The 26,032-nt window shown below is 37.5% G+C and overlaps 2 protein-coding genes across 2 annotated transcripts in view; both read right to left on the bottom strand.

Annotated features, from left to right (window-relative positions):
* Positions 1 to 26,032, bottom strand: part of LOC123611833 (uncharacterized) — an 853,613-nt gene that overhangs the window by 552,773 nt on the left and 274,808 nt on the right. Inside the window, exon 6 of the mRNA XM_074366584.1 lies at positions 17,461 to 17,572. The gene's annotated coding sequence lies outside the window, so the exon portion shown is untranslated. The remainder of the gene's footprint in view (positions 1 to 17,460; positions 17,573 to 26,032) is intronic.
* Positions 18,497 to 20,842, bottom strand: FSCB (fibrous sheath CABYR binding protein). Its single transcript, XM_045504276.2, has one exon. The coding sequence runs from the start codon at positions 20,627 to 20,629 to the stop codon at positions 18,497 to 18,499; it is 2,133 nt and encodes a 710-aa protein (XP_045360232.2). The 5' UTR covers positions 20,630 to 20,842.

Genomic DNA, 26,032 nt, shown 5'->3' with positions numbered 1-26,032 from the left:
ACTATACTTCAACTATAAACAATTAAATAAATAACTCTGAAATTTTTTTTTAAAAAGGCTTACTAATTTCAAAGCCTTTTTTCCCCTGGAAGATTCTCCAAATAGAGTTAATTATTCCCTCTCTATTAATGCAAATTATTTGTCTTCACATATGATTCCCCATAGACTGAGAACTGCCTAGGGATTAAATATTAACATTTATTGTGTAGTTATTAACAACAGAGATTTTACAGTCAGATATGAGTTCAAATTCAGAATCCTGGCACAGGGGTATAGCTCAGTGGAAAAGCATTTGACTGCAAATTCTGAATCCATTACCTACTAATGTAATAACATGGGAAAGTTACTTCACCTCTCTGTTCCTTAATTTCTTCATCTGCAAGTGGAAAGTTTGTAATTTTGAGTGTTGGCTTTGAATTAGATCACCTGTTTAAATACCTGTCCTATAATTTACTAACTCTTCCAAGGAAAACCACTTGTCCTCTAGCCAATTTCTTCATCTGTAAAACAGCATTGATAATAATACCTCATAAGATTCTTAAAAGATGTAAAGATATAATACATGTAAAGCAGTGTAATGATTAATTTTATGCATCAACCTGGCTATGTATAGCACCCAGATATTTGGTCAACTAACAGTCTAGATATCACAGTAGAGGTTATTTTTTAGATGAGATTAACATTTAAATCAGTAGACTTTAAGTAAAGCAGATTACTCTCCATAATGTTAGTGGGCCTCACCCAATCTGTTAAAAGCCTCAAGAAAAAAAGACCGATGACCAAAAAGGAAGAGGGAAATCTGCTTCAGGATTGTCTTTGGACTTGAGCTATAACATCAACTCTTCCCTGGGTCCCCAATCTGTTAGCCTGTCCTGCAGTTTTCTGACTTGCCAGCCAGTTCCTTAATATAACTTATTATTATTAGAGCTTTGTGGAATAAATGAATGAATGCATGTAAAATACTTAGCATAACATCTGGCACATAACACATACTCAACAGATTTTGTATAGTATTATTAATCATTTCTATATTTCCAGAGCCAAACATAGTACCTGGCAAAATAAATATTTGTTAGTTATCTGAATGGATGGATGGATGATGAGTGAAAAAAAGTACACTATCAGATAAAATATAGCAATCACTTTAAGCTCACATTAATATATATTTTCATGTTAATTATATGGTTTTAATGTTAAATATTAAAGGTATAATTCTGAATATGACAGTTGTGGAGTATAATAAACTCAGAGAAAGGGAAAGTGCTTGAGGAGAGACTAACAATTCTGTCGTGTTGGAGAGTAGAGGACTGGTCTGAGATTAAAAACAAGAAATACAAGTTAGTTGGCCTTCCACATTCTCAGCTTCTGCATCTGCGGATTCAGCCAACTGTCAGTTAAATTTGATAAGCAGTTCTTTAAACATGCAGGACACATGGGTTTGGGATGAATGAGGGTGCTGAGGGACAACTGTATATTTTTAAAAGATAGCCAACCCAAGTGTGGGAGTGATATAAATACTATCAATGAATTCATCAGCCAATAGTTGGACTCCAGATACCAAGCCAGAGGTAAAAGTCAAGAGTTCCAAGACATTGAGTCAAGCATGAAGACCCAAGATGGGAGTTAGAAGGTATAGCTCTACAGGTGTAGCTCTATCATCCAGATATATTAACATGGCCATGTCTCACTTGTCTTTGTAAACAGCAAGTCTTTGACACTAAGTCTTCCTCACATTATACCCTCTTTCTTGCCTTCACTGCTATGCTTCCTGAAAGAAAAATCTACCTTCTCTATTACTTCTGTTAAAGAAAAATTGCCCATAGTGGAGTTAAACAGGCAAGGAAGACTTGATTCAAGATAATTACAATAGGTATCAAGACTACTGGAATGGGACAAAGATACTGAACTCCAATGAAATAAAAGGCGGAGGGTTTTTAAGCATTGAGTAAGTCAGTGCGATAGTCCTGGAAGACACTGGGGAGTGAGGAGGTTGGTCAATTTGATTAAGCCATCTGTGTTTGCTAATTGATGCTAATTAAAGTTAGGCTTCTATCCTCCCAGAGAGACTGAAAAATAGGGGACTGTCTTCCTTAATCAAATTTCAAAGGGATGGCTCCTAAGTCCTTCATAAAGACATTCCTACGTTGTAAAACTTATTAGAGGCTGGAAGATTTACATCTAGAAAGAGCAGAGAAAGAATTTACAATTGCTAATGGTTTTATAAATATCCTAAGAGAATGGCAGTCAAGAAGAAACCTGTCTAAAGTTTAGTTAAATTAAGGAGAGCATTAAGACTGTCTTGGTCATTTCTTAATTAAGCCATATTTTCTTCTTCATCTAAGTAGTTTGATCTCTTTCCCCATATCACTCAGTGAGCCTACTTTTACTAAAATCTCACATACTAAAGCTGTGTAACTAACTAAAGTCGGTATTACTTACTTTTTATTTTCCTTGGTTTGTCTGTTGTTTTGACTAGTATCTCTGATATGTTCTCCTCCTCTTAGATGTCTTTACAATATGCTACTCTGGTTTGTCCATCTTTTTAGAAGTCCAATGTGCTATCCATTGCGCTACAGAGCCACCTTGTCCATCTTTTTAGATGTTGCCTGGAGCAATTGGAAGTCTTTCTCTGTTGGTTTGATTTTTACCTTGTTCCTTTCCTCCCTTCTCTTTTTCTTTTAATTATTTGCACTCAATTATGAAAGCCTCGTTCACCATCCCAAGGCAAGCAACACAACTTCTCAGAGAAAAATTTTTTGTTCACCAGACACAGCAAAAACCTAGCAATGTATTAAATGAGCTGCAAACTTGTGAAGCAGAAGCCATTGTTCCTTGTGTCCAGTATCACTGTAAAATTTGCAATTCTTCACCAAAATCAAAAATTAAAACCAAAGAAAAACTGCCTTTTTGACAAAATCCACTGCTACTACAGCAGTTTAACTCTCTGTTGGCACAGTCACCGTCATTATGTTTGTTACACAGTGCCTCTGCTTCCCAGATGATCTCATGAAGTTCTCATCACCATATGAATATTACATAAGCATTTAAAATTCAACATGCCTCCAATTCAATTTATATTCTTACTCCAAACCTGCTAATCTCACCATGATTTCCCATCTTATGACACCTCCATCCTCACAGTATTCATAAACCCTTCTCTTTTCTGTCACCCCTATCCAGTCTACCAACAAATCCTGTCTATTCCCTCTCCTGAATAGCCGGTCACTCTCATAACTTCTTTACTCCTGCTGTCAATGCTTTACCTCCATCCTCATTTCTCATCTGAATTATTTCAGTCGCCATCCAATAAGTATCCCTATATCCCCAATCCTCTGACTGAAATACAATCTTTATAATGCCATCAGAGAAATTCTTTCTAAGCTGCACATCTAATCATTGTTAAACTTCCTGATTCAAATCCTTCAGGAGGCATCCACTAGCATCATGATAAAAATCCAAATTTATTATGATGGTAAATAAGGCCTTTCAAAACCTGCTGTCTACTTCTCCAGCAGCAGCATCTCTCACCATTCTTACCCTCAAAATCTATGCCCCGACAAACTGAACTATTCAAAGATGCAGGATGTTGTGTACTCTCTATCGCCTGCTACCTTACCTCTCATGTTGCTCCTTCTGGCTGAAAACCAGCACCACTCCCTCATTTGCCTAGGAAACCTCTATGCTTAGCAATCTCTATTTTTTTTTTTTTCTTATTGAAGTGTAGTCAGTTTACAATGTTGTGTCAATTTCTGGTGTACAGCATCATGTTTCCAGTCATACATCTACATACATATATTGCTTTTCATATACTTTTTCATGATAGGTTACTACAAGATATTGAATATAGTTTCCTGTGCTATACAGTAGAAACTTGTTTGTCTGTTTTATATATAGTAGTTAGTATCTGCAAATCTTGAACTCCCAATTTATCCCTTCCCACCCTCTTCCTCCCTGGTAATCATAAGTTTGTTTTCTGTCTGTGAGTCTGTTTCTGTTTTGTAAGTAAGTTCATTTGTGTCTTTTTTTAGATTCCACATATAAGTGATATCATATGGTATTTTTTTTTCTTTCTGTTTTACTTCACTTAGTATCACAATCTCCAGTTCTATCAATGTTGTTGGAAATGACTTTTTTATGGCTGAATAGTATTCCATTGTCTATATATACCATATCTTCTTTATCTAGTCATCTGTCAATGGACATTTAGGTTGTTTCCATGTCTTGGCTATTGTAAATAGTGCTGCTATGAACACTGAGGTGCAGGTATCTTTATGAATTTGAATTCCCTCTGGATATATGCCCAGGAGAGGGATTGCTGGATCATATGGTAAGTCTACTTTTAGTTTTTTTGGGAATCTCTATACTGTTTTCCATATTGGCTGCACCAAAGAGCATAGGAGGGTTCCCTTTCCTCCACACCCTCTCCAACATTAATCATCTGTGGATTTTTTAATGATGGCCATTCTGACTGGTGTGAGGTGATACATCATTGTAGTTTTGATTTGCATTTATCTGATAATTAATGATATTGAGCATTTTTTTCATGTGCCTGTTGGCTAGCATATCCCTTTGTGAGACACCTCCTCATGAAATCCTTCCCTACTCTGTCTCCAGAGTGACCTGGTAACCTCTCTATGAGCTCATGGTGACCTGCATTAACCTCTTTCATAGTTCCCATCATATTGTACAGTAATAATGCATTTATTCATTTTTCCCCCCATTTCAGTAAGAGGGACTAATCCCTTATCTCTGTATCCCCAGTACAAGGTGACTGAGTTCATGGCTCATGCAGTCAAATCTAGGTTCCTGTAAAGTACAATTTCAGAGCTATAAGAATCAAATTATATAATATATATAAACCTTTAGCCAGATGCATGATGGAGCTGGGTTACATGATGACAAAGAGAAATTGTCATATACACTAGTATGAGCCCCCATCTAGAAACATAGGGAAATATAACCTATTAGACAGCCTAACATTTGTAGCATTCAAACATACAATTTAACATTGTAAATTTAAATTAAAAGAAAGAAGGAGCAAAGTGCTGAAAAATCATATGATCTACAATAGGCATTACCAAAATTTTCTACATGACTTTACAGTCCCTGGAAGCTCAATGATGTCCCATGATTTCTCAATGTTTCACAGGAGCAATTTTATCAAGATCTCCAGTCAATCATGGTACCAGATAAGAAAGAGGGACACTTCTGACTATATCATGTGGATATGCCAATTTCCTCTTCTAGCAAATGCTTCTCTGTGGTGTAGGAAGCATAAAGCTCTTTTTGGATACCCCCAATCTCAACAGAGGTGACCTCCATGTTCTACACCTCTTAATTTTAATATCAAGTATTCCCATCCCTATACTGGCTATCTACTAACTTAAGCTCTTCACTCATTGTGGATAGGTTTGCTCCCTAAAAAGAATTCTCAGGTTATGTGATTCACTGAGGCAGTGGTTCTCAAATCTGCAAGCACATGAGAATCACCTGGAGCCACTTATTAAATAAAAGATTCGTTGAGTCCCATCTTTAGTATTCTGTATTTTTAATAAGTGCCTGACATAATTCAAGTGAATCTGACCCCTGAACCAGAATTTAAGGGAAGGATTCTACCCTGACTGCCTCTCCATTTTATCACCGTCATCGTTGGTTACATACTTCCTTCCTTCTGCATTTCTTCCTTACTGGTGAGAGACAAAAAGAATTCAGGAAAATTCTGTGATTTGGGATACAAAGCACAAGTTTTCTGGTAGTGAAACTACAAAAATTATCTCTTCAGGAGGCCAGACACTTTTTCCTCTGAAACATCCCTATGCTAAAACAACTGCAGGACGCTGAACAAGGCATCAAAGACAACCAGCTAAAAGTCTCAGTGACAACTCTTTACTGTTCTTTCTTGTTGACTAGCTATATTCAAAATATTCTGAAAAATGCAAAGAATTGTGCAACATAAGGTATTATTATTACTATCTTAATATTCATGCCTAATGTACCCCTTTTACCTGTGGCAGTGTTCAAGGAGCCCTGTATATCTGAGAAAGCTATTTCTTAAAGAAGCTATGACAAACAATGCTTGCAGAATTAGATGTTTCAAAGACACCGAGGTTGCATGTCACCAAGAAGGTTTTCAACAGTGTTATTTATGACCTCTGATACTTAGGAACCATTGTGATTTTTTTTTTCAACTTAATCTACAGGGGTTATCTGCCCATTAGTAAACCTCTTTTGTGCATGTCTTAAAACTATCCAAGTCACTCAACAGCTACTAGGACTGATGGGCCAGAATAATTTTAATAATTTTAACTACAAAACTGTACAAGGAGATTATCATCATAGTTTATGTACAGGAGAAGAGAGGAGGACATTTGCTTTTGCAAAATGGAATACATTTTGGTCTGACAAGTAATAAGCAAATTTTATCATTATTTAAATAGCAAGACCAAGACTTTTTTTTTAAGTCACAAATGATTCTCCAAGTTCTAAGAGCATTTTAGATTTAGCTGAAATGTTCCATAACATTGATATAAACTAGAATAATCCTCCTAATGTTATCGTGCCTAAGTGTCAGTGGAAGAACAAAAATACACTGTTGGCAGTTAAGAAGTTGGTAAGACTGTGCTCTTTTGAAAAAGGGACCATCATGACCCAAATTTTATTCAGTCTCTGAGATGGTAAAGCAGCCTCTTCAATGAACAGGAAAATCGTGAACCATTAGCTGAAACAAATTTTCTGTTTTGCCACATGGACTTTCATTTTAGACACAGAAACAACATGCTTCTCAATTTCATTTATCATGACAGGCTACCAGAAGCCTTTGCAAGCATTTATTGAATCCTCACAGATCATTGGAAATATTTTCCAATGTGTTTTAAGCCAATTGAAGGATCCTATGAATAATACTACCTTCCATGACATAATATAGCTTTGGAATAATGGGAAATCAGGGGACCTAAAGAGTAGGTTTGAATCTTGGCTTATTAAGTACTAGCTGTGTGATTTGGATCAGGTTACTTACAATAATTTGAAATTTTTAAAGTTAACTTTAAAAAAATTATAACTGTAAAATGATTATAAATCAATAAAAAATGTTTAAAAAATTATAACTATAATCAAGTGAGGGATGGGAAAGGAGAAGCAATGGTCTCAGGAAATGGAAGACTTTGGTTTGACAAGTCATATGTTGCATAATAGGCAAATTTTACTACTATTTAAAAGGAAGACTTTAATTTAAATTTGAGCTTAAATTTAAAAAATCAAAATAATAATAAAACACATGAGGTCAAATTGTTGTGCTTATAATCTTCTGATACTATTGTTTATATTATAAATTGATTAAGGATTTTAAAAAATAATATATGTAAAAATATCTGAAGCATACTGAATCCTTAATAATTTACCACATATATATGTCAAACTCAGTCTCTGTAAGTAGGTTTCTATTGCTCAAATATGTGTAGTAAAGAATTTGGCTTTACCCAAAGAGAGGTCTGGACTTTGCCCTCAACATATTGCCCTCAATATCTGATAGGGGTGTCTTTGTTTAGGGCAGGGGCTGACCATGACATATTTTAGGGTGAGGCTGGCTACACCCAACAGTCTTAGGTTGGGGATTGGCTATGCCAGGAAGATCAACCATGTTTTAGGGTGTGAGGTTTGGGTCATGTGGCATCCGCAATCTAGCATCTGAGGTCAAACACATGGGCAATCAATCAATCAATCAATCAATTGTGCCAATGTAATGGAGCCCCCAATAAAAACCTGAACACTGAGGCTTGGGTGAGCTTCCTTGGTTGGCAATATTTTGTGCATATTGTTACACAGCAATTCTAGAAGGGTAACATATCCAGAGGACAAAGGAGGCTTCCCATCTGAAAACTACCCAGACTCTGCCCTATGGGTCTCTCCCTCTGGCTGTATCCTTTCACTGTCATAAGCCGTAACTGTGAGTTTAATAGTTTTCAGTGAGTTCTGTGAGTTCTTCTAGTGAATTATCAAACCTGAAGGTGTCACTTAAAGCTCACCCCAAAACTTGAAATAGGGGTCAGAAGTAAGAGTAGTATTAGGGACTGTCCTCTCAACCTTTGTAGTTTGCTAACTCTGAGTAAAATAAAAGCGTATTACTTAAGTTCATATAAATGACAAATCTTGACTAAGAATTTACTCTTTGCGATAAAGTCTTCAAAATAAAAGATAAAATAAGCAAATCATTGAACACTTTTAAAACATTACTGTTCTATCAATCATACATTTTTATTACAATTGGAAGTTACCTAATTAAAAAATACCTCTAAGTACCTAATGCTTGTTTGGTTGAAGATAGATATAAAGGCCATGCCCATAGGACCTACCTAAATATTCAAGGTTCTTGCGTATTAAAAGGGTTACACTATTAAGAGGTTTTTTTCTTTTTATAAAATCATGATGAATTGGTCTAAATAGCAAGATCCAGGCCAGAGTCCAGTAACACCTAACCTACAGATTTTTTTTAATTCAAGAAACAATATCCCACTCTTTCTATATTTGGCAACATTGATATCCCACCAAGATCAAGCCTGAGAGGCTCTATCATATTCTGGAACACCTGGAGAGGCCACAGGATGAAAGACCAGGTGATTACTGCAGCTCTTGTTATTTACAGTATGAAGACTTTCAAAGTGTGTTTAAATTACCATCAGTGCTCTACCCTTTCTCTAGAGCAGTGGTACTTGACTGAGTGTGACTGTGCCCCCAGGGACATGGCCTTGTCTAGAGATATTTTTTGGTTGTAATAAGTGTGAGGAGATAATACTGCCATCTTGTGCATAGAAGTCAGAGATACTGATAAACATTCTGCAAGGCACAGGGAAACTTCCCACAACAAAGCACTGTCCAGCCTCAAACGTCACTAGTGCTGAGGTTGAGAAATCACACTCTAGAGATGTATAGTTTCAGTCAAACTAAATTTTTGTCAATGACATCAATTCAGGAAGATTTCACTTTGGTTCATTCTAAAGATAGCACTATTTCCATATATAATAGGGCAACCATACCTACAGGTCCAAATCAAATACTCCCTTATTTGAAGTAAAATCCTAAGGTATTTAAGCTTCATATATAAATACACAACTCCTCTGGGGTAACTGAAAATACAGATTTCTCAAGCTCCTTTTTCAGAAACTCTTAATCAGTATTTATGAGTTGGGACCTAAGAATCTTTATGTGTATCCATTCTCTAGAGGATGCTAATTAGAAGCCACCTTTCGGAACTGCTAACCTGGAGAGCCATCTGCAGACCTTGTTAAAAATACAGATTATCAAACCTACCCTAGAGTCACTGAATCAGAATTTTCATGGGTGAGACCTGAGAAGCTGTGTTTTTAACAAGTGTTCCCAGATGACTCTTATCATCAGACATGTTTGGGAAACACTGGTTAAGAGAGTATCTAAAAAACCAGGATCTGTGATCACAGCTTATAGGAAAAGCAGCATCCTTTCATGAGGATGACATAACTAAAAGAAAAAAAAAATGTTAAAAGCTAAATTCAGCACATCAGGCCTCACAGGAGCAGGGCTCCTTGTATTTTTGGTTACGAAAATGCTGACGTCTATAGGATACCACGGGAGGAAGTACTTGACCTCTTCTCTGTGAAAGTATTGTCCCTAGAACTGTTGAAAACATACTTTGTAGAGAGAACTGTCATCAGTAAATTTCCCTTTCATGGATATTGCAGAGAGAAATTTCTCAGCCACTCCTTTGGATTCTACATCCAGATGTGTAAACATTAACATAATGGTAAATAGAGACAATGAAGAAAGGCAGACCAGGACCCATGGCAAACTCCATCCTCTGGCAGGACTGAATCCTTCCAAAATTAGAATTCTCAAGGGCACAAGATCTCAGCCTTGAAGTGCACTCCTGCTAATGCTTCTGACTCAAGTACTTCAGACACACCTCAACACAACACTGATGAGTATCTAGGTAGCTTCACTTGTGTCAGGCTTCCCACCATCTGATTAAGATCTCATAAGTGAGTCATATTTCTCAAGCAATGGGCAGACCATGTTGCGCAGTGACAGAAAATAAGTGAATCATTCTGAATCCAACTATTTCATAAAGCTATAATAAAAGCCTACATAAGGGGACAGTACTTACTGAAAATAACTCCTGTTGGTCTCTATATATGGTCAGCTGCAGACTCACACAATCTCAGCTTAGGATCTCTATTATCATCTAATTCAACCATCAGAGGCTGAAATATTCACTACAGTAACCAGCTCAGTAATCCCAAATCTGACTACGTGACAGATTATATACTGGGAAGGTTAAAAAAAAATACACATTTGGGGACCTTACCCCAGTCCGGCTTTAGTAAAATGTCTAGTGAGTGGTAAAATCTCCAAATTATGGTTGTACTTTCTGCTTTTGGGCAGCTTTTTAAAAAAAATCTCATTAAATCATTAAATTGTCATAAAATGGTTCCAATCATTGGTTCTAGTTCAATCATCTGAGGCCTGTTCCAGAGGTCTTCTTTTATTCTCAGGTAGTATCTCCAATCTTTCCACTGCTCAACATGTGAAAAACATGCCTCTAACATCTGCTTGGACTCCCATAATTATTTTCTAGTTCTAGAATCACAGCCCAGAAGAAATATAGCTTTCTAGTGCAGAGTGGAGCAGGGCAGGCACCTCCCTCACATTCTAGATAGCCTGTTTCTGTTAGTGCAACCTAGCTGTTCTTAATTACACATCACACTGCCCATTCTCTAGCTAGATCTCAATCCCTTTTTGCAATCATTTTACATTTTCTCAGTCAAGTTCCCCTTCTTTTCTCCTGCAGATACTAGTCAAAATATTTATTCAACCTTCTATTTATATCATCTTATCCACTTACTCTTAACTAATTTAAACATGCTCAAAATTCATGGAGAAAACAGAAGCCTACTGTGTCTGCAATCCACCAAGTTAACATCAGACATAACACATAGTATCAAATTATCAAATCAAAACCACTCAAGTCAAGGATTCTACATGGTATCAATTTTTAGTAATACCGTCAAACACATAAGCAATCAAAAGGCACAGACAAGGAAGGTGAAGTTTGGGTTATACTATGTGGCTCCCCAGCTCCTTCCTTTCCACAGTGGACAGGAGCCATTCCACCCAGAAGAAAAGATGAGGTCTCTAAGTGATACTTGTGGCTTATCTTACGTAATCAGGAGGGATCAATTATGAGACAGCTCCATTTTATACCCCAGAGAATTGCAGAACTTATGTGACATTTTGCATGAGCTGTACCACATAAATCCATAAATCCCAGATACATTTCCATGAACAATTCTAAGCCAGGGATAGCTTCTAAAGGGCATTCCATAGATAAGGACTCTCTGCCTAAAAAAATAGATTTAGTGTATTTACCATGTTTATAAGAAGATGAGACTAGATCACTAGTCTTCTCTTTCCCTCAGAAACATCACCCTGGTAATCAGGGAAGAAATGAATCACAAACTGGCTGCTTTAGCTCCTTGCTTCCAACATCTTTACTTACTGTTGTCTTAGTGGAAGAAGTCCTCTAAGACACCTATTTTCATTAATCAGGTACTCTGAATATCATTCCCTCAGCTATTCTTTTTCATTATGCCTTGTGATACTGCTTTTTTCCTTTTTTAAATTATGCCCTCTTTTTCTTTCATTACACCCTCAAATATAGCTTAACATATTCCCATCTATCAGCATCTTCTCCTTACAACATAAATATTCTCATTCTCTCCCATTTAAAAACTATTCCTCAGTCATTTATTATCCTTGAGATACGTAGTATCCCCTTTTTCTTTACTACAACTGAAATTCTTGGCACTTGCTTAGACCTAAATGTGACTGTTGCTCATCATACGGGGTGTTTGATGTCACCTGAGCTATAGAAGACATTTTCTGTTGCCTACTGAATATCTCCATCTGGATGTCCCACAAGCGCCTAAATCTCAGAATAACCAAACCTAAAATCGTCACCTCTAACTTTTCTTCCCAAACATGAGTTTCTGTGTCTATTTTCCCATTTTAGTGAATGGAATACACATATACCTAGATTTCAAAACTTGAAATCAGGTGAAATGTCCCTTTCCCCACTGATACTAGCATCCAGTAAGTGATTGAGTGCCATCATTTGTGTCTCCATAATAAATCTCAAATTCATTTCTTTTCACTGCCAAGAACAGTGCATTAATTTGAAACTTTATCATGTGAATTCAGCAACACAACATCTAAATCAAGTCATATCCAGCCTAGAGTTCTCCATATTTTCCAGTCATCAGAAGAAGCCTCATAAAATCCTAATGTCAAGATACACTAAGTCTAACACATTTTTCTCATCTGCCAGCTCAGAAAACACAACAGTAATGGAAATGAGGCAGTAATCTGGTAATATGATTTATTCTGTGACATTATTTGGATACTGGATTTCCACCTTTACTGTTTATTTGACTTTACCAGTAAGCTTTTTCATTGTGTAATTTTCTAGTTATGGCCTTTTCTTTTCTGCCTAGAGAAGCTCCTTTAACATTTGTTATAAAGCTGTCTTGGTGGTGCTGAATTCTTTTAGCTCTTGCTTGTCTGTAAAGCTTTTGATTTCTCCATCAAATCTGAACGAAAGCCTTGCTGGGTAGAGTACTCTTGGTTGTAGATTTTGTCCCTTTCATCACTTTAAATATATTGTTCCACTCGCTTCTGACCTACAGCATTGCTGCTGAAAAATCATTTGATAGCTTTATGTGGGTTCCTTTGTGCGTTATTTGCTGCTTTTCCCTTGCTGCTTTCAATATTACCCCTTTATCTTTAATTTTGGTCAATTTGATTACTATGTGTCTTGGTGTGTTCCTATTGGGGTAATTTCTATATAAGACTCTGCACTTTCTGAACTTGGGAGGCTGTTTCCTTTCCCAGGCTAGGAAAGTTTTCAAATATTATGTCTTCAAATATTCTCCCCAGCCCTTTCTCCTCCTTCTGGGACACCTATAATGTGAATATTATTGTGCTTGATGTTGTCCCAGAGGTCTCTTAAACTGTCCTCATTTCTTTTCACTATTTTTCTTTATTATGTTCTGTTGCAGTGATTTCCACTACTCTGTCTTCCAGCTCACTGATCCGTTCCTCTATATAATTTATTCTACTATAGAGTCCTTCTAGTGTTTTTCTTTGCAATTACTACATTCTTCATCTCTGTTCAGTAGTTCTTTATATTTTCTAACTCTTTGTTAAAAACGTCTAACTTCTTGTTCTGTGCAACTATTCTTCTCCCGAGTTCTTGGATCATCTCTATGATCGTTGCTCTAAACTCTTTCTCAGGTAAATTATCTCCACTTCACTTAGTTCTTCTTTGGGGTTTTATTTTTTTCCTTCATCAGGAACATATTTCTCTGCCGTCCCATTTTGTCTATGTTGGTATTTCTATTTTCACGTATGTGGCAGGTTAGTTACATTTCTTGACCTTGGTGAAGTGGCCTTCTGTAAGAGACATCCTATTGTCCCAGCAGTGCATTCTCCTCTTATCATCTAAGCTATATGCTCTAGGGTTTCCTCCTGAGAAGGCTGCACGAGTCCTTCTTTTATGTTGGTGTTTCATGGGCTTGGTTGGCCCCTAGCCTGGTTGGTTGCCAGGACTTGTCTTGTGTGGATGCTGCTGACTGCTGTTTAGTGGGGCCTGGTCATGAGGCATCTGGCTGCAGAACCGTAGGGGGCCCCAGGGTTAGTGCTGGCTCACTGGTGGGTGGAGTCAGGGTCCTGAAGGCTCAAGGGCTATTGCCCACCCACTGGTAGATGAAGCCAGTTTGGCAGGCAGAGCTAATTCTGGAGTCTGACTGCAGGTCGCAAAGATCCCAGAGCTTGTTTCACATTGTTGGGGCAGCGGAAGTTTCTGACACAGTTGGGATTGGGGACCTGGGGTGTCCCAAAGCTTGCATTGTACCACTAGTGGAAAGGCAAGGGCTCAGCTGGTTCCAAGGTGAGTGCGCTGCATTTGCATTTTGTGTCTGCTCCCCAGTGTATGAGACTGGTCCAGAGGCTACTGCAGGCTTTTTGGAAGGCAGGGCCAGTGCCTGCCCAATGGTGAGTTTAGCTGGGTCTTGGCCCTCTGGTGGGCATGGCCTTGTCTAGGGGTGTGTCTAGAAGCAGCAGCGGGCTCAGGAAGTCTTAGGCAGCCTGTCTGCTGATGAGTGCACTATGATCCTGACCAGTTAATTGTTTGGCCTGAGGTGTCCAAGCACTAGTGCCTATAGGCTATTGAGTGGGGCCAGATAAACTGCTAATGAACCAAGATAGGAGTTGCCAGCAACAGCGTTTACAGGGTAGAATGTTCTCAAAAAAGGCTGCCACCAATGTCCACATTCCCAGGGTGAGCCACAGTCCTCCCCTGCCTATCCAGGAGACTCTCCAAGAGCACAGGTACGTCTGCCTAGGCTCCTATCAAATTACTGCTTTTTCCCTGGGTCCCAGTGCACGTAAGATTTTGTATGTGCCCTTTAAGAATGAAGTCTCTATTTCCCCTAGTCCTGAGGGGCTCAACAAATTAATCCCCACTGGTCTTCAAAGCCAAGAGCTCTGGGGACTCATCTTCCCAGTGCCAGACTCAGGCTCACTGCTCCCTGATGCTCAAGCTAGCAACAGAAGGCAGCCCAGGTAGAATTCTTTCTCTCCGGGATCAGAAGGGAGCTGTACCATCAAGATTAGGCAAGCCCAGGGGGAACCTGACAGGGAGATGGATCAGGAGCCCCACTGATAGTATGAGCCAGGGAAGGGCCCTCCTCTCCAGTCAGACCTGAGACCTCCTCACATTTCTCACCTAGAGACACCAGTGGTACCAACAAGATGAAATTCCATCACAGTAATGTCTAGCCTAGAAGCCTCTGTCTCCACAGGCCTGAGATGTCCTATTCTCCAGACAGAGACAGTGGCAGGGGGTACCAGCAAGAGGGATTCTGCCTCATAACTGTCTGTCAGGGAAGCCTCTTCTTCTTGGTGAGAATGAACCTCCTTTCTCCCACCCAGAGGCACTAGGCAACCTGGCCAGGAGAAGCTCCTTTTGCTCCCATAGGTGGCACCAGCAAGAACCAATGGAAGTCTCAGGGTAAATAATAGACCAAAATAACATGACAAAGTCTTTGAAAATTAACTTTTCACTGGATCCACAGTCCACAAAAGTAGGCCAGGACCAATATGCCAATAAACCAAAACAGGGTGACTCCCTGCTAAAATAAAACCTTTAAATATGACCCAGACTCTCCAGGATACAAATGACTAAAATGCAATGAACAAATACAAGGTGCTGCAGTATAACGATCATTGCTAGCTATGACAGGAACTTAGATACTAAAAGAAATGTCACAAGACAAGTATGCAGGTAACAACAATGAATGCCGGAACTGGCATCTGTTGCTTAGTGTACACTAGGTACTGATCAAAGAAGGTAATATGGATTAATTATTTTGCGACTCATGATAATCCCATGGTTAAGTATTGTTCTTATTATGCTTTTTTTTCAGATAAGTAAACTGAGGCACAGGGAGATCAACTGACTTGAACTAGCTAAACAGCTCATAAGTGATGGAGGCAGGATTTACAAACTGGCAGTCATGATCATAACTTCTCCTTTATACTCAATGAGGGTAACATAAGTAGGTTAGAGTAGGTTGTAAAGGACCATGAATATTCTTTTAAGGAATATAAGTTTTGTTCTGCAAACAAATGGCTGCATGAACAGAACTGTGTTTTAAAAAATAACTCTGGCAATAACAGGAAAGATTATTTTGAAGAAAGACTGAAATAGAAATAGCAGATAATGGCCACAGTAAGCAAAGCAAAGGATATTAAGGATCTAAACTAGACAAGTGACAGTGTTACTGAGGAGAGGCTATTAACAGGGATAAAATAAGACAATAATTCTAAACATTTATGCAGCTAATATCAAAGTTTCAAGATACATGATGCAAAAGCATATAAAACTTCAAAAAAAAATAGACAAATCCACAGTTATAGTCAGGGATTTCAACTTACCTTTCTCAGTGATCTACAGAATAGGTGGATTTAAAATCAGTAATGATACAGAACTAAGCAACACTATCAACTAATTCTTAATTTTTAAACTGACATTTATAGAACCCTCTAACCAAAAACAATATATCACAGCATGGAGCACTAACCAAGATAGGCCACATGCTTAGACATAAGTATCAATAAATTAAAAAGATCAAATCAGACTAAGTATAATTTATGACAAAAAAAGTAATTAAGTGAAAAATTAATATAAAAAAGAAATCTGAAAAAAATCACCAAATATTTAGAAATCAAATAACATGTTTAATATTATACGTCAAAGAATAAATCAAAAACAAAATTATAAAATATTTGAGTGGAATGACCATGAAAACACAAGGAATTAGAATTTATAGAATACAGCTAAAATAGTACTCAGAGAGAAATGAACAGCACTGAAGGACCATATTAGAAAAGTAGTAAAGACTAAATCAATGACATCAGATTCCATCTGAAAAATAGAAAAAGTATACACAAGAAAGTAGAAGCAGTAAGATAGAAATAATAAAGATGAAAGCAGAAGTCAATAAAATACAAAATATATAGACACAGAGAAATCAATGAAACCAAAAGATGATTCTTTAAGAAGATCAATGAAAGGTTTATCAAACCTCAACCCAGATTGATTTGGAAAAAAAAGAGAGAGAGAGAGATAGAGACAGAGAAAGAAGACATCAATTATCACTATTTACTGATATAAGGACCAATAATTATACCATAATTAGAGACAGAATATCATTACAGATTCTATGAACATAAAAAAGAGGAAAAGAAATGTTATAACAGATAACACAAATAGCCCTATATATATTAAAGGAACAGAATGTTTAGGTAAAAACTTTCCCACAGGGATTTTCCTCAGCAGAAGTCCCAGTTGGGGTTCAGACCAAGATAGTAACATAGGAAGTTCCTGAATTTCCCTCCTCCCATAGATGCAACTAATATACAGCTACACATAGAGCAATTCCCTCTGAGAGAAATTCAGAAATTAGCTGAGTAGGACTCCTATAACCAAGTTGATGAGAAAATACTAGAAATAGGTAGGAAAATCTGAGATACACTCTTGCCATAAATCCTATCCCCAGGCACAGCACCATACAATCAGGAAGGAAGCTCCAACTCCCAGCTTCTTCCTAGAAATGAAGGGTTTGGACCATAAATCAAGTGCCCCGACTTTTAAGGCTATCACCAGATGGTTGGATTTTCAAATTGCCTAGTTCTGAAAGCCAACAAGGTTTGCGTTTATGAGCCCCAGAGGACTATAGTAAACAAATAAGTAGTTGCTAATCATATGATCATCACAAAAGATGGAGAAAAAGCATTTGACAAAATCAGCATCCTTTCATGATTAAAAAAAAAAAAAAACCTTCCAGCAAATTCAGTATAGAAGGAACATACCTGGTCATAATGAAGACCATATACAGCAAGCCCAAAGATCACATCATATTTAAGGTCAGGAACAAGTCAAGGATGTCCACTGTCACCAATTTTATTCAACATTCTGGAAGTCCTGGGCAAATAAATCAGACAAGAGAAATAAATAAAATGCATACAATTGCAATGAAAGAAGTAGAATTAACTGTCATGACATGATTAAATGTCATGATATTTAATATAAAAAACCTTACAGTCTCCACCAAAAAACGGTTAGAATAAACAATTCTAACAAATTCAGTAAAGTTGCAGGATACAAAGTAAACATACAAAAATCAGTTGAGCTTCTACACACTAACAACAAACTAAACAGACATTTTTCTGAAGAGGACATACAGATGACCAAGAGGCATATGAAAAGATGCTCAACATCATTAACCATCTGAGAAATGCAAATTAAAACCACAATGAGATATTACATTACACCTCTCAGAATGGCTATCATCAAAAAGAACACAAATAATATGTTGGTGAGGATGTGAAAAAGAGAGACATCATTCACTGTTGGTGGGAATGTAAACTGATGCAGCCACTGTGGAAAACTGTATGGAAAAAACTAAAAATAGAACTACCATATGATCCAGCAATTCCATTCCAAGGTATACATTCAAAAACAAAATGAAAACACTGCAGGAAAGAATATGCCTTTTCCACTACAAGCTACGTGTACAGAAAAGAAAATATGGCTGCAGAGAATACTTTACCCTTGTCAACAGGGTTTAGTGTAGAAAGGATATTTTAATTATTTTAATTATAAACTTACTTCATTTCAAAATAGGTATAGTCTATATCTGAATAAAAATAACACATTAATTTTAAATCACTAGTTTTTATTGCTCATTTTCCAAACTATGGTCCATATCTTAGGATTTCCTTTCCTTTCCCAGTTCACAAAGCTACCTCCAAAGGCCTATCCTTCTCTAAGATGTGTACTTCCAGAACCCCCTAGCCTCTGATGACTAGCTTAGTTAAGACCTGGCGACAGCTCAGGAGGAGGCCCTTATTCCAGTTCTATATGGATGACACCTTCTATTTGAACAGAAACCTCTTCCTTTTTGGGATTTGATGAATCTTCAGGAAGAGGATCCAGTTTTAAAGGCTCTTCAGATTCTGGCTCACTTTCGAAAACCAATGATTCTAGTTTTACCACCGGGATATCTGGTGTCTGGAGAGACTGATATTCATTAGACGCGATTTCTACCAGAGCCTCATCTGCAGGGGTTTGTCCAGATGGTGGAAACGGAACTTCAGTAAAGGTGTCTCTTATAAAGATTTGTGTAATAAAGGACTCTCCATCTTGGAAAGACTGTTTGTCAACAGGGACCATTTCTGAAGTAGTTTCTTCAGTTGGTGGAGGCTGAAGTTCAACAGGGGCCTCCTCTGTAAAGGCCTCCTCTGGAGGTAGAGGTTGAAGTTCGGCTGAAGCCTCTTCAGCCGGGGCCCCCTCAGCTGGTAGAGACTGAAATTCTTCTGGGTCCTCTTCTGGAGGGGCCTCCTCAGGTGGTGGAGGCTGAACTACAGCTGAGACCTCTTCTTTAGCGATCTCCTCAGCTGGTGGAAAATAAACTTCTTCTGGGGCTTCTTCTGCAGGGCGCTCCTCAGGTGGTGGAGGCTGAACTTTGGTGGAGGCCTCTTCTGCAAAGGTTTCCTCAGCTGGTAGAGACAGAACTTCTTCTGGGCCCTCTTCTGCAGGGGCCTCCTCAGCTGGTGGGGACTGAACTTCAGCTGAGACCTCTTCTGCAGGGGCCTCCTCAGCTGGTGGGGACTGAACTTCAGCTGAGACCTCTTCTGCAGGGGCCTCCTCAGTTGATGGAAGCTGAACTTCTTCTGGGGCCTCTTCTGCAGGGGCCTCCTCAGCTGGGGGAGACTGAATTTCATCAGGAACCAGCTCAGCTGGTGGAGGCTCAGCTTCAGCTGGGGCGTTTTCTGCAGTGGACACCACAAGTGGTGAAAGCTGAAGTTCGTTAGTGGTTCCCTCAGTTGGTGGAAGTTCTGGGGCCTCTTGTATAGGAGCCTCTTCAGTTGATAAAGGCTGAACTTTAGCAGAAAGCTCTTTTGAAAGAGTGTCTTCCGCTGGGGTAGGCTGTATTTCAACAGGAGCCTCGTCAGCTGCTGGAGGCTGAATTTCAGCAGGAGGCTCTTCTGAAAGAGTCGTTTCAGCTGGGATAGGCGCTGCTTTAGCAGGGCCCTCATCTCCAGGAACCTCTTCAGCTGGGGCAGGCTGTACATCAGCAGGAGCTTCCTTAGTGGGTGGAGGCTGAATTTCGGCAGGGACCTCTTCTGCAGTAGTCTCCTCAGCTAGTGGAAGTTGCACTTCAGCCGAGATTTTTTCTGCAGCAGGAGACTGTACTTTAATTGGAACATCTTGTTCATCTTCTAAAAATAGTGGAGCACTTTTTTTGGTATGTTGAATAAGTGAAGCTTTGCTGGAACTTACCTGACTAATTTCTTCATTGCTACTTGTCATGGGTTGAAATTCAGGATGTTCGCTAACAAAAATCTTCCCTGAGGATTTGCGTTTCTGTGCACCTTCCTTTGAGTTTGAAAAAGAATTACTTGGCCTGCCAATAAACACTATTTCTAATTCACTAAAGTACATCTGCTGTTCGTCTGCTGTTTGTTTTTGAGGAATGTTCATCATTGTCCAGTCTCCAGTACAAATGGTCTGCTGAGATCTGTCTGTTTTGAGTTGAACTGAGTGTCTGTCTGGTGGAATTTCTACTTCCTGAATACTCTCTGGATATTCAGTGGCTGCTTCTCCAACAACAGCTGGCTTTTCTGCAGGTACCACTGTTTCACAGACTGACTTGATTTCTTCTTTTTTCTCTTCTGTGATAGTGTCTGTCTGCAGAGATCTATCAGTCATATCCTGTACACGCTTTCTCTTTGTCCAAGTTTGCTGAAGTTGAGAAGATAATCTACAAGAGTCACAGCTGACTTTGCTTACAGGAACATTACCAATACTTAGGATGGCTTTAGGGCCAAATGACTGTGGTGCAGGCAAGTGATTCTTTTTCTCTGTCACTTCAGTCTGCTGGGATTTATCTATCATTGGTTGGCTGGGTCGTCTCCTCTTTCGAATTTCTTGCCTCCCTGCTGAGATAGGCTGATCAGATTCGTCACTTTCTTCCATTTCTAAGACTGGTAGATTTCAAATTTATTAATCTTCAAGTAATTACTCATCAAGAATGACAAGGGTGCCAAACAGTTAAGCCTTGCCTTCCTCATTAAGTGTTGTCTGTTGAGCTACCTCAGGAAGAAAGTAATTCATAAATTACTGCATTCTGTACTACACTCTTGTTGGATCCCATCTTACTTAGTAAGCATCTTTCCTGTTTAGTCTCTGGTATGACTAAATCTAACTTCTAGAAGTTTCCCTCAAGGATCTATGACATCACAGCCAATTCTCCCTACAAGATTCCATCAATGGTATTCTCAGCACTTTTTAACCTGATATACACTCATGGACAATAGCTGAAAGTGAGAGATCTACTGTTTGAAACATCAAGTTGAAAAAAACACTTGTCTAGCAGAGGAATAGCAAGTAAACCCCAGAAGTTCAGTAATGCTGCTTTCTTATAATTAGAGTTGGTGCTTTTGAACTTTCAATTCTGTTTGTTTCATCCTACTATAAAAGACAGTTATATTGCAGAATTCAGAATGCTGCATCCAATTTTCAATTGTTGGAGCATTTCAATGTTCAATGGTAACATATGTACAGCAATGTCCTGTCAATATATGTTTATATAATTTGAGAGAAAGTTAATATTGTTTGAAAAAGTTGAGTTCTGTGGTCCATAACTACATAAGTTCCTTTCTTATGTCCTTAGTGTTCAGTAACCACAAGAGACTATTATCAATATATATGTATATGTATACACACACACACATATTTAGCATATTTGCCTTCTCAAATAACTTGAGACATTTTGATTTTCAACTACTTCAGAAAATAGTTCCAACTAAATTTTGTCAAAAGAACGTTGGGTCTAAAGATATGTCAAGTGAAATAAAATGCATTTTTGATGCAATCACTATGTAATATGCTGAATATCCACATGGGAATGGATTCCCCAATGAAGATAAAAACTTTAAATAGAAGCTTTTAAAAAGAGAAATCCTAGTTAAGCAGACTATAAATGGCATTATAATAGATTTAAAATATAAATAAAATTTTAACATACACCACAAATTTTTTTTTCTAAAAAAGATGGAGATTGGTCAAAAGATGTGCAAAAATATATTCCTTTAGTCTAAGGAAAGTTAAAGAAGAGAAAATAGACTTCAAAAAATGTAGTCACAGGAGACAATGTAACAAATATATCTAAACAATGATTATGGCTCATTAACCTAGGAATATTCTAAAATCTTTTTATGGTTTATTGTCCTTTTGAAATACAAAAGTGTCATTGAATAATTCCCCTTGTTTGACATGATTAGTCATAATTGTAGTCAGGTCATCTTACCAAATAAATAAACACTTTCCACATTCTTAGACCTAACCCCTATAGCAGCCTCTATCTCTATACAGGAATTGATGAATATCTGTTGCGTGTAATTGGAAGTATGTGATTAGAAACAATGCTGCTTGCCTTACATCTCAACTTGCTTTGCGTTCATTTTTGTCTATTCTGCTCCACTATGTTTGATCTTTCTAAGACTTAATAAATTGAAGTAAAAATAGTCACTTTGCAAAAATACTGACATAAGTTTTAATCAGATCTGCTGTAGTTTGAAAACTAGATTGTTTATAAATCTCTTTGTGGTCTGGTGTTCCTCCCAACTGCATTCTGTCAGACACTGCAAGTGTATTTTGCAACCAAGTTTCTGACATTTTATGTAGTATCTTAAAAATCTATTTTGGGTCAATTCATAACAAAAGTCAATGTCAAAACCAACGTTGTCCTTGTTGGGTTAACATAATATTGCGTGTTCTGGATTAATTTTGCTCCTATGTATCCCAGCAGTGTACTTCCCTCTCATGTCCCAAAGGCCAGGGTCCAGTTGGTCCCACAGTAGAGTCTGATTTGTTTTTGCAAACTACTTCCACAGGTTATAGGATTATTGTTTTCTTACTTCTGGTATCTGTCCCTGGTCAGTGAGGATGGACTAGAGGCTTGCGCAGGTTTCCTGGTGGGAGGGGTCGGTACCTGCCTACTGCTGGGTAGAGTTGGGTTCTGGCACTCTGGTGGGAAGTGCCATGTCCAGGGGTGTGTCTAGAGGTAGTTGAGGCCTCAGAAAGTCTGCTGATGGGTGGGGCTGCGTCCTAAGTAACCTAAAGAGGAACACATTGAGGCACACAGCCATCAAATTGACAAAAATTAAAGATAAGGAGAAAATATTAAAAGCAACAAGGGAAAAGCAACAAATAACATACAAGGGAACTACCATAAGGCTATCAGCTAATTTTTCAGCAGAAACTCTGCTGGACAGAAGGGAGTGGCATGATATATTTAAACTGATGAAAGGGAAAAACCTATAATCAAGCAAGGCACTCATTCTGATTTGACAGAGAAATCTAAAGCTTCACAGATAAGCAAAAGCTAAAAGAATTCAGCACACCAAACTAGCTTTACAAGAAATGCTAAAGGAATTTCTCTGTGTAGTAAAGGCCACAACTAGAAATAAGAAAATTATGAAATGGAAAAGCTCACCAGTAAAGACAAATATAAGGTAAAGGTAGAAAATCATCCACACACAAACTAATAGGAAAGTTAAAAGACAAAAGTAGTAAAAATCATCTGTATTTACAATAAGCAGTTAAGGGATACACAAATAAATTAGATGTACTATATGATATTAAAATCAGTAATTATGAGGGAAGAAGAGTACAAATGTAGGATCTCCAAAATACATTTGAAATTAAGAGATCAGCAACATAAAACAACCAGGTATATATATTTAGATTTCTATACCAAAAGCTCACAGTAACTGCAAACTAAAAATCTATAAGCAATATATACACAAAAATAAAGAGGAATCTACACATAACACTGAAGATGGTCATCAAATCACAAGAGAAGAGAACATAAAGAAAAAGGGGGAAAAAAAGACCTACAAAAACAAATCCAAAACAAATAACAAAATGGCAATAAGAACATACATACCGATAATTACCTTACATGTAAATAGATTAAATGCTCCAATCAAAAGACATAGACTGGCTAAATGGATAGAAAAACAAGACCCATATATATGCTGTCAACAAGAGACCCTCTTTAGAGCTAGAGACATACAGGCTGAAAGTGAGAGGGTGGAAAAAGTTATTCCATCCAAATGGAAACCCCCAAAAAGCTGAAATACTGAAATTATTTCTTTCTAAGATCAGGAACAAGACAAAGATGCCCACTCTCACCAATTTTGTTCAACATAGTTTTGAAAATTGAAGCCACAGCAATCAGAGAAGAAAAAGAAATAAAAGGAATCCAGATTGGAAAAGAAGTGGTAAAACTGTCACTGTTTGCAGATGACATGATACTATCTATACATAGAAAATCCTAAAGAAGTTATCAGAAAACTACTAGAGCTCATCAATGAATTTGACAAAGATGCAAGATACAAAATTAATATACAGAAAACAGTTGCATTCCTATACACTAACAATGAACTATCAGAAAGAGAAATTAAGAAAATAATCCTACTTACCATCACATCAAAAAGAATAAAACACCTAGGAATAAACCTACCTCAGGAGGCAAAGGGCCTGTACTCCAAAAACTTTAAGACACTCATGAAAGAAATTGAAGATGACACAAATGAAAGATATACTGTGTCCTTGGATTAGAAGAATCAGTATTGTTAAAATGGTCATACTACCCAAGGCCAAATCTGCAGATTCAATGCAATCCCTTTCAAATCACCAATGACACTTTTAACAGAACTAGAACAAAAAATGTTAAAATTTGTATGGAAACATGAAAGACCCTGAAAAGCCTAAACAATCTTGACAAAGAAGAACAGAGCTAGGATAATCATGCTCCCTAACTTTAGACTATACTACAAAGCTACAGTAATCAAAATATATGGTACTGGCACAAAAATGGACACACAGATCAATGGAACAAAATAGAAATTCCAGAAATAAACCCACACACTTATGGTCAATTAATCTACGACAAAGGAGGCAAGAATATACAATGGAGAAAAGACAGTCTCTTCAATAAGCGGTGCTGGGAAAACTGGACAGCTACATATGAAAGACTCAAATTAGAACATTCTCTAACACCATATACAAAAATAAACCCAAAATAGATTAAAGACCTAAATGTAAGACCAGATACTATGAAACTCCTAGAGGAAAACACACTCTGACATAAATCACAGCAATATTTTTTGAACCGTCTCCTAGAGTAATGCAAATAAAAACAAAAATAAACAAATGAGACCTAATTAAACTTAAAAGCTTTTCCACAGCTAAGGAAACCATAAACAAAATGAAAAGACAACCTATAGAATGGAAGAAAATACTTGCAAGTGATGTGACCAACTAGGGACTAATTTCCAAAATACACAAACAGCTCATATAGCTTGATATCAAAAAATAAGCAACCCTATCAAAAACTGGACAAAAGACCCAAACAAATATTTCTCCATAAAAATGGACAACAGGCACATGAATAGATACTCAATGTCATTATTTGAGAAATGCAGATCAAAACTACAATGGGGTATCACCACACACCAGTCAGAATGGCCATCATTTAAAAGTGGATAGACAATAAATGCTGGAGAAGGTGTAGAGAAAAGGGAATCTTCCTACACTGTTGGTGGGAATGCAGTTTGGAGAAGAATATGGAGATTCCTTACAAAACTGAAAATAGACTTACCCTATGTTCCAGCAATTCTACTTCTGGCATATATCTGGAGAAATCTATAGTTTGAAAAAAGTACATGTACTACAATATTCACAGCAGCACTATTTACAATAGCCAAGATATGGAAGTGACCCAAATGTCCATTGACAGACGACTGGATAAAGATGTTAAAAAAAATATACATACACACACACACACACACACACATATATATATATATGATAACCATATGATATTACTTATATGTGGAATCTAAAAAAATGATACAAATGAACTTATTTACAAAACAGAAAGAGACTCATAGACATAGAAAACAAACTTACAGTTACCAGAGGGTAAAGGGGGTTGAGGTATAAATTGAGAGTTTGGGATTTGCAGGTGCATATTACTATATATAAAATAGATAAAAAACAAAGTCTGACTTATAGCACAGGGAACTATATCAATACCTTGTTATAGCCTATATATACAACTGAATCACTATGCTGCACATCTGAAATTAACACAACATTGTAAGCTGACTACACTTTAAGAAAAATAATAAATGAACAAATAAATAAAAAACAAAAAAATAGCAGAAGATCTAAATAGACATTTCTCCAAAGAAGACACATATAGATGGCCAACAGGCACATGAAAAGATGCTCAACAACACTAATTATTTGAGAAATGCAAATCAAAACTACAATGAAGTATCACCTCACACTGGTCAGAATGGCCAT

This window comes from Camelus bactrianus, chromosome 6, assembly GCF_048773025.1.
Source record: "Camelus bactrianus isolate YW-2024 breed Bactrian camel chromosome 6, ASM4877302v1, whole genome shotgun sequence".
NCBI lineage: Eukaryota > Metazoa > Chordata > Mammalia > Artiodactyla > Camelidae > Camelus > Camelus bactrianus.
Note: the sequence above shows the minus strand (reverse complement) of the source record. Positions and strands in the feature narration are given on the sequence as shown.

Bases quoted from the DNA above. Each gene is read 5' to 3' on its own strand.
- FSCB (XM_045504276.2), bottom strand. From the start codon at position 20,629: ATGGAAGAAAGTGACGAATCTGATCAGCCTATCTCAGCAGGGAGGCAA.